The following is a 20,124-nucleotide window of genomic DNA, read 5'->3' on the forward strand; positions in this document are numbered from 1 at the left end:
ATATATTTTAGAGATTGTTTATGTGTGTGTGTGTCAGTACTGTAAGATGAAGAAGTCACTTAAGGGAATAGTTCAACATGTCAAGAAACACTCTTTAATTGCTTTCTCAGAGTTCATCATGTTTGTTCATGGGAAACAGCTCCCAAGGTAACAGACACCTCTAAAACTTACTGTATACATAACACTACATCTGGTAATAGATTGTGTTTTTCTACGGTGTTTACTTTTAGACAGAGAGGAGCTAATTGCCTCCCCCTCTCTCCCTGTCTTTATGCTAAAAGAAGCTAAGCTAAGGCAGGTTGGGATCATCCCTACAGTATGTTCCCTGGGTCCTATATTCCACACTTTGTATGGGACCGGGGAACATACAGTAGAACCCTTTTTTAGAAAAAGGGTCCTATGTTCCCCGCTTTTCCCCAAAAGGACCCGGGGAACATGCAATTTTTGTACCCATACCTGGAAGTGGAGTTGTGACTTGGCATATTTTTGCCTATTTTTGAATGAGAAGTTGAGTTGTGACTTTGAGCGAGAAGTGGAATTTACCCATTGGTTGGGTTTAGACAATGAAGAAAGGAGTTGGTTAAAGGGATAGTTCACCCAAAATTCAAATTTCACTCATTATCTACTCACCCTCATGTTGACTAAGGGCTGGGAGATTTTCAGAGTCCTCCGTGCCTTCCCGGAGTTATGGGGGGGGGGGGGCGTGCAGCAGTATTTGTCCATATAATGGTTGTGAATGGTGCTCACTTTTCACAACCATTATATGGAGAAATACTGCTGCGCGGACCCCTGCACTGCAGCCAGAAGCCCGAGGGCCGGGCTCGGGCCAATTAACACATCATTACCTCGGACACGGGCCGAGCTTTTTTAAAACCTGCCAATATGAAAGATGTGTTTTTGTTTTAAACTTAAACCAATTTAAACAGCGACACTTGAACGCAGCACGCCGCGCTGCCCCCTCCCTCCCCGCTGCACGTCACTCACATCACTGTCACTCGTCTCGCATCACAATACACCGATCCCACTCCCGCGTCCCGACACCAACATGGACAACATAAATAAAAAGATTTACAGACAGTGGACAACACCAGGGGAAAGGCTCAGTACTGGAGTAAGTTTAAACTCATCACAACCACTGAAGACGAGCCGACGCTGCTGCAGCTGCATCGCGCTCAGTCACTTCAATAATTCAATAAATCCATATTGAACTTAAAGCAGAAGTAAGCGATCCGGTCGTTTTGGCTAACTTCTTGTCAGCAGATGGAGTTAGCAGTCCCCGTCCTCGTCATGGATCTATTGGTCCTCGTCCCTACGTCACCACATTCACGCGCATCCCTTGGCTGCACACACAGAGAGGACCGCCCCTTCATGCCGTTCTCTCTCCTCATCGGATAAAGGTTGTAGGATACAAGGAAAGTTTTCTCCTCGGCTTACAGCAGAGCAGAGTGACTGACAGACCCGTGTTTCAGACCAAACACTCTATATAAGTGATTGCTGTCGGAAGATAAAACTATTTAAGACTTATATTAACACAAACGTTCCGCTTACTTCTGCTTTAATCCTTTCAATCAAAATATGCCACGCTGAAATGTCCAGTTAAACTATTTTAATGGCTGCAACATTAAAGCAGAAGTAAGTGGTCCGGTCGTTTTCGCTAATGCTGCGTTCCAGGCAGGCTTTTGAAATCGTAAATTACAGCTTCAAGTCACAACTTACGACTTTGTAGCGTTTCAGGCAACCCACTCGTGTTTTTCCGACCTGTTTTACCGGTGAAAGTCACTATAACGGCCACTCGTAACTTCTGACCGGTGAACTCGTACCAGATCGAACTGGTACCACTTCACGGTCGGAAAAATACGAGTTTCCTTGAACGCACCATAACAGTCCTCGTCCCTACGTCACCACATTCACGGCGTTCCTTGGCTGCACACACAGCCCTGCATGCCGTTCTCTCTCCTCATTGGATAAAAACTGTAGGATACGATAAATGTTTTCTCCTCGGCTCAGAGCAGGGCAGAGGGACTGAGAGACCCGTGTTTCAGACCAAACACTCTATGTAAGTGATTGCTGTCGGAAGATATAACTATTTAAGACTTATATTAACACAAATATATCACTTACTTCTGCTTTAATAGCCTAGAGTTTGTTATGGGAGGGGAGGTTTTAAAAAAAAAAAAGAAAAGTCGGGCTTGATTCTGGTTCGGGCCTGAAAATTCTGAAAACCTGTCAGGCCGAGCCAGGGCCGGACTCGGGCCCAGATTCCAGGCCCGTGCAGGGCACTAGTGACTTGGCATATTTTTGCCTATTCTTGAGTGAGAAGTTGAGTTGTGACTTTGAGTGAGAGTTGTAATTGTCCCATTGGTTGGGTTTAGACAATGAAAAGAAAAAAAAAGAAAGGAGTTGGTTAAGTTTTGTAAAATTTGATTGATTTGATTGTTTGACCTTTAGAGTCTATGGTTTTACCTAATACAAAGACTGGGTGATAAGCTAGGCTATAACTGCTTCCTCTAATATCTAGCCCACCCTTTGTTCTGAGCTAAGCTAACTGGCAAGTGAGTTAGCTTCATATTCCATCAGTCTTCTCTACTAATGCTGCCAAAAAAGCAAACAAGTGTATTTTCCACCATGTTAATCTATTTTCTTTTAGTTTGTTTCCTCAGTATGAATAATGTGAGCTGACTGAACAAATTATGTGGTAAGGAAAAGTTGTAGGTCGCTACACACATGCTCCTTACCTTAAAGTGGGGTTTGGAAAAGAGGGCAACCAGTTCTTTGATTTCATCTCTCCAGCCTTGATATATCAGCTCTTCCGCCAACTGGAGGCAGACAAAAGGAGAAAGAGAGGCAGGATATATTTTTTATAATTAGAGGTATACATTTATATCATGGCCTGAGTGAGGTTGGTTCTAGTCTACGCTGCAGTAGCCAAGAGAGGCAAAGAAAGAACAGAGACAGTGGTTGTGAAACTGGTTAGTAAAACTTATCTTGATTCAGACTCCAGTGACACATCATCATCGGTAATGTTATTATTTCTTATGGCCTGCACTTTCACATGGCCCTGTTCACCTCCAACTTGCTTTTCCTTAACTTGCTGTTAACTATTTGTCTGTTCTGGTTGCGTGTCTTTTAGTCACCGCTGGAAAAAAAGAAAAGCTCCCGAATGTTCAAGGCTACACGACAGCTGCGGCGACAGCTAAAACAGAGCAGCCTTGACCGTCAGCAGCAAGTGGAGAGGCGGCGAATGACTGTGTGCAGTCGCCCGTCTTGTCAAGCATATTACTGTAATGACTTCTACTGCTTCAAGATGTCGCGGCACACTCCAGAGACACAATGCATGAAGGTCATTAGTTTCCACTGTGAGCAAACAGAAGCCTCTCTGAGGGGAAACAGACCCATGGTTTGGCCCTTCCAGTAGGTCCTGATGATTTAAGCCAGGCGGAGAGTGGCTGTCGAACCGAATCTGAAGCAAAGCTAGTGAAGGGAGGGAGATGAAGAGAAGTATGGGGAAAGGGATAGGGGTAGATAGACATTATGGAAACATGGCAGGAATTAAAGTATGAAGGGTATAGGGAGAAGATAAAGGAAAGCAAATGGAGAAGAATGAAGACAGCGCAGGAAGAATAAAGATAATGAAAGGGGAGTGCGGTTTGTTGATGGAGGGGAGATGGAAGCACAGAGTAAGGGAAAAGTGTAAAAAGAACATCCTTGTTTTGCACTTTGTCCAGGAACAACATAGGGAAAAACCAGGAAATGAAGGTGGGAGATGATTTAAATGGAACAAAGGAGTTAGAGGGATGAGGGAAAGTAAAAGAGCTATTGGTTGGTGGCACGAATGAAGAAAACTTGTATATGAAATATGAATCATATCTGGGGGGAGTAGACACTGGTCATATCATTGGGAGTCATAGAACTCTAGTGACAGTACTCTCTGTCACTTCATCTTAAAACTGAAATTAATTGTATTCCTCCAGCCTGAAACATTAGACTACACACAAAAATGGTTTTAGCAGCCTTTTGCTTAGCACTGTCCTTAGTGACCTAACTCCTGGCAAACAGTCATACAATGATATCTGCTTAAGAAAACTCCCTTTTAAGTGATGATATCTGAGGTGACAGAGCTTGAGATAACATTTCATAACTCAGGACACATGAGTAGGAACGTATGATGTACTCGTGCTTCTGTGTGACAGGAAAGTCATCTGTATAACAGAGGAAACAGTTTAAACAGTGAAAAATCTTCTCTGTTCCCTCTGCTGTCAAACTGTCATCCTCTGCGGTGTGTCTATCTGCAAAAGCTGTTTGGAGAGTGGCTTACATCTGAGGCCAGACTTGCTGCGTGTTCTTGGACAGGGATGGGGCTTCGCTTCTCAAAACGCTTCAGTCGCTCGTGGATCTGTCATGTCAGTAAAGAATCATAATAAAGGCTCTCTCCATGGCAAAAAGTCAGTTAATGCAGCTTCTACTTCTAGTGCTGATCCAAATAGTGTTACTACTACTACTGCTAATCAGGAGAAATATCTTTGTTTATAATGAGAAAATAGAATCTTAGTTAGAAGATTACACCAGGGCTAGATCAAAAACATATACATTTTTTACAATAGATTCATATTTTCATGTGTGATCAGACAATTTGAAATACTTGTACTTTAATTTGAATATTTACATTTTCTTTTACTCTGATATTTCGACATTACTGCATTTCAATTCTATGTGTTATACTTTTTTTTATAATTGTCATGTGTTATATATCTTGAGAAATTTTGCTTATTTTTATTATGTTATCTAAATTCCCAGTACAGCCTTTGCCTGTATCACCCAATACTGTAACAATGAACTATTACTTTTTATGTTTTTCTCTTACCCACAGTTTAAATGGAAGACTTATACTTAGCAAAAAGGGACAAGGATGTAACCTGGAGTGGAAGTACTGTCTATTCACCTTGAAGAGCAGGTGAAGCTTCTTCTCCATCAACATGCTGTGGAGGAACCTGTAGTCCTCCTCTCTGTCTGTATGAGACTCTGTTCCAGACATCACTGATGATAGCAGCCTGCACACGCCTGGAGGGGGAGGAGGAGAACACACCCACACATACAGTACACCACATCAGTGAGTGGCTCACCTACTCTGTATCTGAGCTATAGAACTCATTTCAAAGGTTGTGAAGTGAGGTTGAGAATCCAAAGAGAGAGGTATATGGTTAAAATGAGGATGCGATGAAAAAAACTCCCTTGGGGGAGACTTTCTTCCAGTCATCTGAGTTGTTTTTTTCAGACATCTTATCCCTTAGAGCAGGATAAGACAAAGAAAAAACTATTGTGTTCTTTGTATCGACTATGACGTTCACATACAGTATATGTTGTGAATCAGACCTGTGACCTTGGACAAACTGTACCTCTGTGTTCGGTTCGACTCAGCATCCTCCTCACTCTGAAAAAAGAAACAAACAGTTACAGTTCAATAAATTCATACTTGCACATTCATGCCTCAGATTGCCTTTGCTTTATGAGTTGTGAGAGAGACTAGAGTGTGGCAAAGTGACAGAAATTATTAGTGTTTTTAGTATATAAGAATAGTATGTGAGATATTACTGCCCCCTAATGCTGGTATGAGATATTTCAACATTACAGTAATCCATGTTCCACTGTGCCTGGTCAGGGTAGTAAATTATGAAAATCAGGCAATGTTTAATCAATAGAATTCAGAGATCACTTTCTTAATGACACAAAGAATCTTCTTGATTGGTCATTACATAGTATCACATCAAAAAAAAAGTTAAAATCATAACTTCTCCAGGATAAATTCTGGATATCTCTTTATCTTAAGCACTGAGATATAAATATTTTGATTGGTTTAAGATAATGCAGCCACTTTGTGCAAATATGCAAATTTGTTTTAGTAATATTAGTAAAGCTCATGCTGTTTAAAATAAATGCCCTTGTTGAATGAAGGTCTGTAAATAACTACTGTCCAGTATCCCTCCTGTAGCACAGCTAGAGGACGACATGCACGCTGATATTTGTGTTTCACTGACATTACTTCAGTGTATCAGTTGTTGGTGAAATAAGAAAAAAATTATGATAAAGAATTAATGCAAATGTTTTGGGAAAACAATGAACCATGCAAGTTAAACTGCACTCACCAGAGACAGTCCATTCCATTAGGCCCAGCAGACCATATTGCTTAGAGTAAGAGCTGCATTTGAACATCCACTTGTAGAGAGAAGTTATTTAGTGTTCGACTGGCCGGATGGTAAAAGAGACCGTCTCTTATTCAGTCAATATGTGTCAGGTCTGACCTAAATCAAGCCAGCAGGTAATCAATACAGCAATCAAAGAGCATGGGGCATGATGTTAGCCAATAGCAGTTCACTTTCCATGTATGAATGTCACGGCATAATTATTCACGCTGATTTGATCCAGTGCTGTTGCATTGTTTCAGTATATTTTCGTTTAGTCTATCTTTTCTTTGCTGTGTTTAAAAGACCAAAGCACATCTTTTGATGGTGGTTCGGGTATTTTGTGTTGTAAGATCAAAATGTTTGTTGAGGGGGTGCACTGTCCTCAATAATCACAGGAAGTGATAGTTGGACTGATGCAAATGCCTGATGCAATAGAAATACAGTTAGGCCTGCCATGTTTATTGGATTGATCAGGGACACGACCCTGTGCAAAGCAATACACACAGGAGCTTTGAAGTATCAGTCTGACCTCTGGCCCCTGTAACTAACCCTAATATTTAGGGAACAATGTGCTATCATGTGCTGTGGAAATGTTTGTGTTGTTCCATGTACACTGGCCAGAGAAGCATGTGTTCTGAACTGAGCCAGTATGAAAAAATGTTTGCATTTATGTTGCACAAAATTTCCCATAGACAATGAATGGGAGGAGGTGAAAAGAAGGAAAAAAGGGGACATTTTCAAATGTCTTCTGCTTCAGCATACTTTCACCTATAGAGCCTCAACTGAAACTTTAAAATGAAGACAAAAGTCTCTAGTCTATACATGTGGTTATCAATGTTTCAATTCATTCATTTTCTGATCAATCATTATGATCATTTTTAGAGAATTTCATTATAATATTTATTATGATGGGGCGGGCATTGCAAGGAATGTTAAGGCTAGAGTAAGCGTGACATCATTGGCTAGAGTGTTCAAAGTTGTCTGAAACCGTCTGACATTTTTCTTTACACTGCCCCTGGCCACAAATTATACTCTACACATATGTGAATTTACAGTTGTAGACAAACAGCATCTCTCACACAGAAGCCTAAATGTGAGACCATTGCTGGAGCAAAAAATCACACTCTTTCCCTGCTTTTTTGGCTTTCTCTCTCTGACTTGGTTCTGTCAGTCGTAGTATAGTAACCCCTCAAGTTACTGTGGCAACCTCTGGCCTTCAGGCCAGAGCCACAGCTGAGGCCAATTCATTAATTAGAGACTCATCATTCATGGTTATTATATATTACTGGAAAGTTCCACTGGCAAAAAGGCAATGTGTACAGGATGCACTGCAGCATGAAGGGTGGTGGTGGTAGTATATGAAATGTTACTGATTAGCCTATCATTTTATAATCATGAGTTCAACACTGAAACATGACTCATGGCAGGCAGCCATGTCCTCCACTCGCTATCGGCTGACGTGAGTGAGAACATCTACTATAATGTCCTGTAACAAACCTGCTCCACCATACCACTGACCATCTCTTCCAGGTGCCATTTATAGTTCACATACCTTAAAGGGATAGTTCAACATTTTGGCAAATTGGCCCATTGCCATAATCGCTATAGTCATAGCAGTAGGTTCATTACCTTTAATTGTAGGTGTAAGCTATTTTCAGTACGGCGGAGCGCAGCAGCAGGCTGCTCAGAGCTACGCTATGGAGGCTAATGGAATTTCTTGGTTTCCCTCATTAAACTCATCAAATTCAACATCCCAAAACTCCACAGCGCTTTTGTAGACAAGTTGTGACCTGCACAACCACCACGCTATGAGATAATGACGGGACGATACGAAACGGAGCCGTTTTCGAGGTAAATACAGGGTAAATACGGAGACTGCTTGCTGAAAAACTGTCCCTGAACGGAACGTGCATCAGCGGTTTTGTATGAATTTACCTCGAAAACGGCTCCGTTTCGTATCGTCCCGTCATTATCTCATAGCGTGGTGGTTGTGCAGGTCACAACTTGTCTACAAAAGCGCTGTGGAGTTTTGGGATGTTGAATTTGATGAGTTTAATGAGGGAAACCAAGAAATTCCATTAGCCTCCATAGCGTAGCTCTGAGCAGCCTGCTGCTGCACTCCGCCGTACTGAAAATAGCTTACACCTACAATTAAAGGTAATGAACCTACTGCTATGACTATAGCGATTATGGCAATGGGCCAATTTGCCAAAATGTTGAACTATCCCTTTAAGTCACACACCAACACAGTACAGCACACGGTACAATAACGTTACAGTGTCTCGAGGGAATTATCTGGTTTCAGACATGCTGTTAACGGAGGGCAAAGTGCTCATGCCATTGATGTAGGGTGCAGCACTGAAGCGGACAGATCGTGGGTGTGTCTCAGAAAAAGGCCAGCCAACGAGATGTGAAGTCGGAGGAGGAGTCCTCAGCACCAACTAGCTTCGTTTCCAGCTGCGTCACGTTATCCAGAGACAGCTAGGCTAATACCGGAAATAAAGCTTCTTGTTTCAAAACAATAGCCGAAATGCCGAGCTAAGACAGTGAATTGTTTTCGTTATGCTTTTCCTTGAAATTATTTCACTCATAACAACAGAAGGGAGATGATATATAATGTCATCATATAAATCACCTTCAATATGATCTAAGTTTCACTGGAATAATTGGTAATTTGACATTTTTTGTAACTGTTCAAATAGATCCGCCTTGTAACTTGTAACTTTCAGTACTATTTAATATTCTCCAACGACGGTCAACCTGTTTTCTGGCACATGACTACCTGACACAATTGTCCTTCCAATTTCGTGACATATTTACTCATATGTAGAGTTTTTCCTTCTTTGTGGTTCATTTCTTTACTCTGTACATCGAGGCGTAGTCGAGAATTGTACCTTTAATTTGAAAGGTCAAAACGGAAGTCACTTTTCTAGCTAAACATTATCTACGATTCCGTCGTCTCCGCTTCCTCCTGCCTTCGCTGCTTTCTGCCGAGCTACATCGGCTGAGCCAAGCATATACTGTAACTACATGCCAGGTGATGCACTGAGGGTGGTTTTTAGTAAAGACCACCCGCTATGCAGTGCTGGTGCTCGGTGCACGGCTTGTAGGTATCGGTGTTGTCGGGCAGACCGGGTCCAGACATCAGGAAGCTGAAGAAAAGAGAACTGTGAGAGACAGGAGGCCACGGTTCCCCCTCACACACACACACACATCACCACGGCCTTGATGGTGATGTATGCAAGGAAACCAACAAGAGTCAGCGATGGGTAAATCAAGCACAGGCGTTAACATTTTAGAAATACCGCTCACGTTTTAACAGGTTTATTTATCCGTAGATGAGGTTATCCGTGGCTTCTTGTAGCCGTTAGCAATTAGCGCTACCGGCTAGCAATTTGGTTGCAATTAGCTGTTCCGGATGTCTTCAGTCGTTAGATTACCCAACGTCAACGTTATATTAGCTAAATGACAAACCCTGTGTACACACGGCAGATAATTTAGGTTACAGAAAAACAAAAGATATTGTTTAGCAAGTGACGCGAAGAGCAGACAGCTGTTGCTAAGGTGCCAAATCAAGCTAACGTAGCTAACGGCAGCTAATAGGCTAACTAACGTTAAATACACCACAAAGTGCGTTGCTAAGGTTGGAAAACTAACCTTCGCTAACTCTGAAAGTTCAAATTGTCTAACAATGCCATTTGTTTTCCACAGGTGCAACGACAGAAGGGATTCACAATCCTATCAGGTAGGCTATGTCATGATTAGTTAACGGCGAGCTGTCAATACTCTTAATTAACGTCGCCTTTCAGGGTTTCTGGTTATTCTGGTAAAGTAACAAGCCGACATCTGCAGAATGTCCCGATCAAGCTGCAGTATCCAGCGATATTGTCACTTAATAACGCTGTGATTAAAACCCACTCTATAAGTTACGTTGTAACAGTTATGTTATGTGCTAGAAATGCTGGGTAAGCTTGGCCGTGAAATTAACTTGAATAATTTCAATCTCTATTATTATTATTATTATTATTATTATTATTATTACTATTAGGCCTACTATTTAAAACTAAACAATAAAGAGCAGCACACAACAAGTAGCCCACCACATCCAGCCCTTATGTGTAATGATATTTGAAGTTTAGAAGTTTGTGTAAACTGTCCTAACAGAAATGTACGTTTGTTTTACAAAGCAAATCCTTTCCTCTAAAGAAGCCAGGGACAGCCAGCTATTATTTGTTTTTCTTCTGGTCACATAATCTTAAAATACCTAATCTTGTTGACATCTTAACATCTCCTGCTACGTGACTCTCAGGATGTTAAATTCAGCTACTCCAACCACATGATTTTTGAGGAGATAAGCTTTGTTTTCACTGTGCTGTTAGTTTGTGGCCTAGCATTTCTTTGATGAGGCCTGCTTACCATAATGCAATATATCTTCCAGATTAATGATTGTGTCAATTCTTTGCAGACCCATAAATCTCAACCAAAGAGCCAGTCCAGCAGCCTTCACCGCTACGACAAGGTGCGTGATGGCTCATCGGACCCCACGCCCCCTTACAAGATGCTGCGACGCTCTGACGAAAGTCCTGTCAGCAGACATGGGGACAGTGCTGGGCATGGCAAGGCAAAGACCTCTCACACAGTTAGAGGAAAAAATGGTAAGCCTGGATTTGGTGGTCTTATGTATGCATGCAGTTTGAAGTTTTATCAAAAGGGGCTATGATTAGGAAAATATCTTGGTATCTTGGTTCTGTGAAACCTTTCCAAGCACTTTCAAAGATTAATTTTAACATTCCTTTTGTGTTGGTCTCCTGTGCACTCTTTGGACTTGTATTGTTTTCTCGTGTGACTGTCTGAATACCACAATATAACTATTTATGCACAAATGTAAACAATGCAAACCCAAAGCAATAAGGGGCAATGAAAAATGTTTATCATTGTGCAGCTGTGATTGTCACTGAGATTTTCCTTCTCTGCAGAACATTGTGTATTTTCAGTTACCTGATAATGGATGTTTTTGCAGGGACCAGCAGCTCTCCTCAGGAGAACTCTCACAACAACAGCTCCCACCATGGCTCTGACTCACATCCAACCCAGAACAAACCTGCAGACAGGGTAAGATGGTGTCCAGCATTATCTGATGATATACCCTTTGCATTTCCTGTAGAATTTGGCATCATGCTGCTGTGGAGCATGGTGAGGGACATTATGTAGAGGCAACTCTTGTTCTTGTTACTCAACAACAATGCATGATAGAACTGTAACAGGCTCCCTCTATAGAGTAAATGATCTGATTAGATTTTAGACTCTTTTTGTAAAAGGATTTGTCATTTGCACTGCTGAGGGAGACACTGAGTACTCAGTCCTGAGCTATAAAGCCAATACACAACATTTAGGATTGTGTAGTTTGACACTGACTGACACTACATCTGGGATCAACATTTTATTATAAACAGATGCTGTTTCTGATTTATACCTTTATCTGCTGTTATTATTTTGATGTCAGTAGACGGCGAAGAGTGGTAAGTCCTGACTGATTAACAAAACAAAAATGTTCATTCATATAAACTTATGTCTACACAACTTGGTTTAATTAGAAATATGTAGCCAGATGGAATATTTTCTGTGGTTACTTCTGTGCACTGTGTGAGAGATGTGAGGAATATTAATCCACAGAGGAACACAGGAAGAGACTCTGAGGGACAACCACATCACAGCTCTGTTTCCTCTTAAGTCCTCATGGTTGTTTTATACTTTGCACACATGAGCCAGCTAATGATACTTTCGTATCCATCTCTGCTATGCTTCACGTTGTCGTAATTGTTCCAAACTATTCCTGTTTAGTTGCAGAGGGTTTTTTTGAGTTGTGCACAGAGTCAAACCTACAGCCTCTTTTGTTAACTAACTCTAAGCAATTCTGTACATTCATACAAACTGAGGGCGGTGAACCACACGTATCATTATTGACATGAATCAGTGTTAACCACAAAGGATGGATACTTCGATTTATAACATTTGAGTTACACAAAAGTCAACTAAAATATAATATTGTTTCCTTAATTACAATATGTAGAGCCACAATTGCTTTTGTATGGGGTCATGTAAAATTGTTTAGCTGTAATTCATGCAGTTGGTCTGTAAAGTGTCTAATCACATCCATTTTCTGCTTGCAGTAGTAGAAGTTGTTTTAATCTTCTATGTTTATTAAGTTTGTATATTTTTTAGTCAAGAGAGATCTGTACAATTGTCGATGAGGAGAAAATGAATAAGGCAAACTGTACCCTTCCTGCAGTCGTTGCAATGACCATTAATATTAAACATGCCAGTTCCCATATGGACTGAAAAACACTTCCAGTATGGAATATTTTCCACAAAGAGGAACATGGGCTTGTGTACTCTACTATCCATATGAACTCTTTTACTCTCAAGTTGTAATTATATTTGGAAACAAAATTAGCTTGAGCTGCGTGATCTGCCCTCAGTGAAGTGTTGCTGATTCCTTAACCTTACGTCTCATACCCTGTCCCCTGTCCACCACCAGGACCCAGCTGATGACTGGACAGAGCACATCAGCTCCTCCGGCAAGAAGTACTACTACAACTGTAGGACGGAGGTCTCCCAGTGGGAGAAGCCCAAGGACCTGTTGGAGAGGCAAGCTTACTTGAAATGACATTACACCATATGTGCAATGGAAAAACTAATGGAGGGCCTCATTCTCATGCAGAGCATTCTCTTGTATTTCAAGATCACACTGTGCACCAGTTGTATCTGGATGTAGCAAGTTCAACTGCAGTTTGACTCCAGCACATTTTTCACTTTTACATTTTCTGTTTAATCTCCTTCAGGGAACAACGACAGAAAGACTCAGTCAAGATGCCGGCAAACAGTTTCCCAAGGGACATGGACTACAGACAAGAGGCCTTGCAGGACAAAGCCACGACAAGTAAATAAGACTCAGCTGTGAAAGCGTTGTCGTCAAGGTTTACGTAGCCTGTAAGGTTATTTAACCTCTGACCCAGAGAAGGTTCTCTGATCGTACACGCTCAGAATAATACTGTGTTCTTCTGGTCTGTTTCTCTTCAGAGACCACATCAGGGGACCAGTCCACAGCATCCAACGCTGGCCATTCCTCCTCTTCCTCTTCTGTTCAGAACCTAAATTCTGCCTCTGGCGCTTTAGGTTCCACGCCCTCCTCCATGTCCTCCTCTTCCTCTTCTACGGGGCAGTTGCTCCAGTCTGTCCAGTCCCCGTCCCCAGCACTGCTGCAGGACCCGGCCCTCCTACATCAGCTCCTCCCAGCCCTGCAGGCAACTCTGCAGATGAATAACGGCAGCATGGACATGGCTAAGCTCAATGAGGGTGAGAAGGCAATAGACGACATGAGCTTGAAATTTCCTCCACTTCCACACATACTGTTTTCTTCTATGGTGTCTTTCCTTTTATAATGGTTTTGTGGAGCTTTTTAGTACAATGTGTGCTCCTGTATAACAAAACAACACAGAAGAGGCTGCTGCATTGCACTAATGCTGCTAGTTGGTGGTTCCACCTCACACTTGTGTTTCTATAATCAATGTTCACAATCTCTGTCATTTTTTTGGATGGAAAGGGTCATAGTGTAGCACCGGTTCCTTTAGGGATTGTTTGTATGCTAGAGAGTATCTTCAAATCCATATAAAGCTTATCTTTTTGGCAAAAGGTTTGTCATGCCAATTTAAACTTGAGGAGATTCTAAAGTGCAAAGGGGCTGTGGACTGAATCATCTGTCAAGTATTGAAGAGTTCTTTCCTTATAAGATAATTTCTAGGGGCCTTTTTGCTTTTATTCAGATATAGCAGTGAGAGATGGACAGGAAAGTCAGGCAGAGAGAGGGGCTGACATGCAGCAAAGGGCTGTGGGTTGGACCTAAACCCATGGCAACTGTAATTAGGTCTAGGTCCATGTGGTATGCGCTCTTGCCAAGCAAGACACAGAGGCGTCCCAAGCAGCAGAGAGATACTGCTGTCACAGATAATGAGGGATTCAATAGACAACAGTCTGATTGATGCCAATCAGAGAAAACCCTAATGATCCTAAACTCTCCTTCATTATTCTTGATGTAGTGAGCTGTGATGGCTTTGTCCAAATAAAATTGAAATTCAATGCACTTTCTTTTGGGCCCTTTTAGACCCTGCTTGAATTGAAAGATGGACAAAAAGCTTTCTGCGATTCTCAATTTCTAGGACAGTACAATAATAAACTAGCCTCATATTGAAACCAGACAAAAACCAATTGTGTAGCAAAATATGAGTATGCAGCATTAGCTACTAGATTTGTTACTTGAAGCAGCCTGCTGCCGGCAACATCAGCATCATGGCTAAGATACATGTTGCGCCAACTAAAATAGTCCATATTTTTCTGCTGGAACATGAAGCCTTGACAGGATGTGACTGACAAACTGCATAAATATGGGATTTGCCTGGTTTTTGCAGTAGATCATGTCATTTTTCAGTTTTACAAGAGAAAATGCCTTAAGATGAGCTTTCTGTTTTCTCTAGGTCGTGGTATCTCAGGGAGACTCAGAGTCTGTTGTAACATCTTCAACATTAAGTTTTTATTTTCCAAAAACGGGTGTTGGAAGATGGAAGTTTAATTTCATAGTTGTACCAATAGAGAGTCAGTGAAGTGAAACCAGAACCTCTGGATTCTGCTTTATTCAACAATGTCCTGATGACTAAACCTGAAGCTAAAAGAAAAAGTGCCGCAGTATGTCATGAGGAGCACATCAGCCAAAGATTATTAATTTAAACGTTGAAAAAAGACTTTATACATGTGTACAAAATCAAGTCATCTAAACACGCACACCCATGTACGCACATAATTTTATGGAAGGATCGTTGAAATGACAAAGGGTTCAGTTTCCTGTAGAAGCTGCTGTAGTGGTTTGTGGTTTGTGATTGAACGTGGACCATTTACTCCAGGATCATGCTTCATGGATTTCATCAGGGCTAATGAAAGGAATGCTAAGTAATGTAGTTAGCTACCAGAGGCTAGCTGGGACATAATGTCAGGGCTTCATCTCTCTGTATGGGAGTTTTGATTACTGATTATGTTGATTACTATGTCGGTCTCTCTCCATCCCTTTATCTCTGGGGCGTTCTCCTGCTGGTAACCGGGCACGCAGCTGTCATCTGTGGTGATTCTCTTGCTGTTCTCTCTCTGTGAACCTGACATAAGTGTTTACTCGTTGTTTAACCTCCCAACTTCTTCCTGTTGATCACTGGTAAAAATGACTTTTACATGAAATGATTTTTCTTTCCACCAAATTGATTCTTATCGCAACTGTGTTTTCTCACTTAACTGTGTGTGTGTTTGTGTTCATCAATTCACCTGTTTCGTGTCTTTGCTCACTCGTGTGTGTGTGTGTGTGTGTGTGTACATTTCCTCCCCCCTCCCCCCTCCTCCAGTCTTGGCAGCTGCTGTCACCCAAGCTTCCTTGCGATCTGTGCTTCATAAACTCCTCACTGCTGGACCTGCTTTCAACGTCACTGCTCTGCTCTCAGCTGCTCAGCACTCCAACCAAGGTATGGCCTCCTCGCTGTTTCTCACCATCTGCTACACAAACTAATTTTCTGTTTGTTATTAAGGGTCCTGCTCTCCCCCATGCCCCCACCAAGTTCTTAAAAAACAAACAAACAAAAACAGTTTTGAACCTAACCTTGACCTCGCCTCGCTTAAAATTCAGCACTTTGTACAACTTAACTGCGTGTGTGGTTCTAATGGTTTTTAGATCACCTATAGCTATTTTCAAAAAGTTAATTGCTGGAATTGAGGCCACACTTTATGCATGTGTGTAAGCTGATTCCTCCATATCACTGATGTCTTCATTCCTGTGTCTCTGTAGCCCAGCACTCCAGTCAGTCTCCCGTCTCTCTGACATCTGATGCGTCATCACCACGGCCATACGTCTCACCACGGAATGGCACGCCCCAGAGCAACCAGAAATCTCTTCTGGGCGTGCATCCTGGCAGCATCACATCCTCACAAACCAGGGTGAGCAGCGCAATCAAAAAGTCAGCTTTGAAAAGTGGAGGGGGGGGGTGCTTCCTGTTGCCCATGACTCATGGCCTCTCTTTTCTCTCTATCTTCTGCACTTTGTTATGGCGGTCCTCGTCTGTGACATCTTATCTTTCCAACTTTCAAACACGAGCCGTTGCCCTCCCTCATGCCCTGCCATTGTTCCTTCTCTCTTCAGGGCAGTATGTCTTCAGGGAAACAAGGATCCGTCTCCTTGTCTCAGAGCGCAGAGAAGCGACCAGAAGACCCCAGAACTCTCCAGCAGAGAAGGTTCGAATTCAAAATCACTTCGACACACCTCTTCTCTTTTTGTGATGATGATTTTTTTTTTTACGCATATCTTTATTGATTTTTGAACTTGGTACATCATTCGTCCAAAAATATTTTGTTGCACCTTTCAAGTCTTAAAACAACCCCTACCTCCCCCAACCCTGAACTTGGAGCCATCAGTTTAACAAAACAATGATACTTTGATCCTTTGGAAAATTAAAAACAAAAACACAAACAACAATATGCACCTGCATGTCATCTAGTAAAAGTGGATAATCAACTGAAATGAATTTGTGATTGTTTAATTGTTTATTAAGGATCCCCATTAGCTGGTACCTTAGTAGCCAGCTAGTCTTCCTGGGGTCCACAAGGAACAACACAGAATATGTACAACAACGTCACATCCTCAACATATCATACAATGATGATAAATTGATTGATGTAAAAAGACAAATGAAATGTATCTAACTGAAAGGTACTTTCAACTATTTATGGCAGTTGAGTATAAAACACAATGATGACATGAGGTATTGACTATAATAAAAGGATAATTACCGTTTTTTACAATCTGGACCTTATTTCTAGCATAAAATACGATCATTTACTCACCCAGATAACTTTGGTGTCATTACAAGTCGTTCAGACGAAATTAGCTCCAGCCGAGAGCTGTGTATATCCGTATAATGTGAGTCTACAGGGCAGCAGAATGCAGCCTCTAAATAACACATTATCTGCCACGAAACTCGTTCATTTCACCAATATTTTGTGATGATAGGCTAGTGCTATTCCCCTCTGAGTCCGGGGTTAGCTGTTATCAACATCTGGGGTCTGTAGGTTGACCTACTGACCTCTGACCTGGATGATGTCATCTCCGACCGCTTGTTGCTACCGCTAATGCTACAGTTCGTGTCTGCGTGTTTCTGACTTGTCAGAACAAAATGAGCAGCTGGATGAAGTTCAGCTTCCACAGGCTTCCTCTCCGCAACCTGGACTCACTAAGGCTCCGGCTAGTTGAGCTAAAAATGGACCTGAATGCCGAAGCAGAATGATTATTATCAGAATGAGCCGGGCAGCGGTCGGAGATGACATCATCCAGGTCAGTAGGTCAACCTACAGACCCCGGATGTTGATAACAGCTAACCCCGGACTCAGAGGGGAGTAGCACTAGCTTATCATAACAAAATCTTGGTGAAATCAATGAGTTGGATCTAATTTTGTCGGAACGATTTGTAATGACACCAAAGTTATCTGGGTGAGTAAATGGTCGTATTTTATGCTAAAAATAAGGTCCAGATTGTAAAAAACGGTAATTATCCTTTAATTACGCATGATGAATAAGAATGGGAAGTGTTAGTATTTTTCAGAGCTATTGATAAATGAGAACAAATGAGTGGTGTTGACAGAATAATGTGTCCCACTGTCAAGAAAAAATGCTACTGGATTTTATTTCCACCTTCAACACAGTTGAAATCGTTGTCTTGCTCCAACAGCCAGGAGATTCTATGCACGGGATCAAACATGTCCGGTGCTGCCTTGCCCCATGCCCCCTCCAACAGCAGCAGCCAGTCCCAGGCTGAAACCCCCGGCTCCTTTACTCCCACCTTGGCAGCTCATTTTGATGAGACCCTCATCAGACATATCCAAGGATGGCCTTCAGAGAACACGGAGAAACAGGTACAGCTCAGTACAGGAGCACTATGAATCGTGGTTGAGTTTTGTTTAAATCAAAGTCACAGATTCACAGTCAAGTTGGTGTTGATGATACAATGAAGGAAGGTGAAAATCTGTGCTTGTGACTCATCAAAAAGCTCTCATGTCTTCCCGTCAGGCGGCTCGGTTACACGAGGACATCCACAACATGGGCAGCTTGTACATGTCCGAGATCTGTACCGAGATGAAAAACCTGCGCTCCCTGGTCCGAGTGTGTGAAATCCAGGCCACGCTGAGGGAACAGAGGTGAGGTGTTCACACTTTTGCATACACATCAACTGATAACGACACACACGCATTCATTCATACTTTTTCTTCCTCCCCATCCATAGAATCCTGTTTCTGAGGCAGCAGAGCAAAGAGCTGGACAAGCTGAAGAACCAGAACTCCTACATGGTGTGAACAACCTGAGCAGAGACGAAAGGATTTAGATGGATGGATTAAAATATTGATATTAAAGAGGAATAGACATGGACAGCAAGCTGCTACAGCCTGTTTATTTCTCCCTGTAATAGCAACAGAGAAAAGCTGTTAGAAGACAGCGGCTGACAAGGTGAAGCTCCATCATCCTGAACGTGTCTTTTTCTTTTCTTTACTTTTTTTTTTAAAAACTTGTTTTTCCAATGTCCACCACATGACATCCTCTCGCTGAATGGTGAAACTGACAGTTCACTGAGTTGGACACTTTAACCAAGTGGACTTAAAGGACCTGAGGCTCTTTTCAAACAGCACCTTTTATGGACTGTGAACCTTGGATTGTGTGTATTGTATTGGGTTAACTTGTTTTCTGGTGTGTTTTGATGTGTAGTAGTCAGGAAAAGATTCATTCTCGGAAAAGTGAACTAAAAATAATTCATCTCATAATCAACGTGACACAGTTCTCGGGGGTGGGAGGGGGAGGGGCCAACAAACTTGTTCGGTTCCCCGATTTCTGAAACAGACTTTGTCATGCAATGAAATGTATGGATTCAATGGCAGTGATGTTACTGATGTTATTTTTTATTCACTATACTCGTCAGTGGTTTCGCCATCCCAGTGTGTCTTCGAGCTGGTTGGTTTTACACGTCATGACATGAGATTAGCGAAGACCCTTTGACAAGACCTTTACTCAAATGTGCTTCAGTTATTTCGTCCCAGTCGACAAGAACCTTCATTCCAGTGATAGAAATTCACTGGGGAGTCATGGTTAGTTATGACAAACACACTCCAGGTGTTTCAAAGCCATCTTGAAAAAGCCTACATTATTGGACCTAGGTTGGCTGCTAGTACATATGAGGTTGTATTCACTCGTAGCCCTGCTGGCCATTTTCTTATCCCTTCTATTTGTCTTTTTTCTTTTGTATAATTGTCAGCATTTTGTTTCTCTCCCAATTCCGATTGGGGAAATATTTCATTCCTTTTTTGTGCAGCTTAGCAAGAGATTGTGTAAAAGAATAGAAAACTGACTGAATTAACAGTCATGTATGGCTAAATTATTGTTGCACATGGTTGATTACGTCCTGGTAGTCATAATGACAAAAAGATCGATGGAAAGATGTTTTATTTTTTCAACAAGGAAATTCACTTTTGTTTTTGTTTATGTTTAGCTGACGTGGCTGCAGCCCTTCTTTCAACCAGACTACTTTTTTAAAGTATGATGAGAGGGTATACTTTTTATATGAAAACATCACATTAAACTGCAGCCATACACCTCCACACTCAGTAAGTCAGTTCCTTTGTCTCTCTGCTATTCTTTTCCTCGTCCTTAAATAGTTTCCACCAGATCTGATGTGCACACTTTTTGGGGGTGGGGGTGGGGACGGGGGCTTTGTATTCCATAAAATATGAAAATAAAATATTATACCACCCCCCCGCTTGACTTTTATTTAAAGTTTTATGTGAGCTGTGCCTTGACTAGATTCTGTGATGAATTGTT

At 41.8% G+C, this 20,124-nt stretch overlaps 2 protein-coding genes across 5 annotated transcripts in view; one reads left to right on the forward strand and one right to left on the reverse strand.

Annotated features, from left to right (window-relative positions):
• Positions 1-6,296, reverse strand: part of LOC146971104 (MAGUK p55 subfamily member 7-like) — a 29,299-nt gene extending 23,003 nt beyond the window's left edge. The window contains exons 1-5 of the mRNA XM_085805129.1: positions 6,141-6,296; positions 5,394-5,428; positions 4,940-5,058; positions 4,316-4,393; positions 2,736-2,816 (exon numbers count right to left, since the gene is read on the reverse strand). Coding sequence (XP_085661255.1) covers positions 2,736-2,816; positions 4,316-4,393; positions 4,940-5,058; positions 5,394-5,418 — 303 coding nt within the window. The 5' untranslated portion in view covers positions 5,419-5,428; positions 6,141-6,296. The remainder of the gene's footprint in view (positions 1-2,735; positions 2,817-4,315; positions 4,394-4,939; positions 5,059-5,393; positions 5,429-6,140) is intronic.
• Positions 6,297-9,088: 2,792 nt separating this feature from the next.
• Positions 9,089-19,902, forward strand: LOC146971105 (WW domain-containing adapter protein with coiled-coil-like). 4 transcript variants are annotated; one of them, XM_085805131.1, is made up of 13 exons: positions 9,089-9,448; positions 9,891-9,924; positions 10,645-10,834; positions 11,200-11,291; positions 12,718-12,832; positions 13,027-13,119; positions 13,260-13,535; positions 15,620-15,736; positions 16,057-16,205; positions 16,408-16,499; positions 17,990-18,173; positions 18,328-18,455; positions 18,542-19,902. In XM_085805131.1, exons 1-13 carry the CDS (start codon positions 9,408-9,410, stop codon positions 18,609-18,611), a joined length of 1,581 nt encoding a protein of 526 aa, XP_085661257.1. In that variant the 5' UTR covers positions 9,089-9,407; the 3' UTR covers positions 18,612-19,902. The 4 variants fall into 4 exon arrangements, with proteins under 4 accessions (XP_085661257.1, XP_085661256.1, XP_085661258.1 ...); XM_085805130.1 differs by having other exon boundaries at positions 9,155-9,448; positions 12,712-12,832; XM_085805132.1 differs by having other exon boundaries at positions 9,155-9,448; positions 12,712-12,832; positions 18,056-18,173.
• Positions 19,903-20,124: the final 222 nt, after the last annotated feature.

This window comes from Trachurus japonicus, chromosome 17, assembly GCF_045865225.1.
Source record: "Trachurus japonicus isolate A0001 chromosome 17, Traja_1.0".
NCBI classification, from domain to species: Eukaryota; Metazoa; Chordata; class Actinopteri; order Carangiformes; family Carangidae; genus Trachurus; species Trachurus japonicus.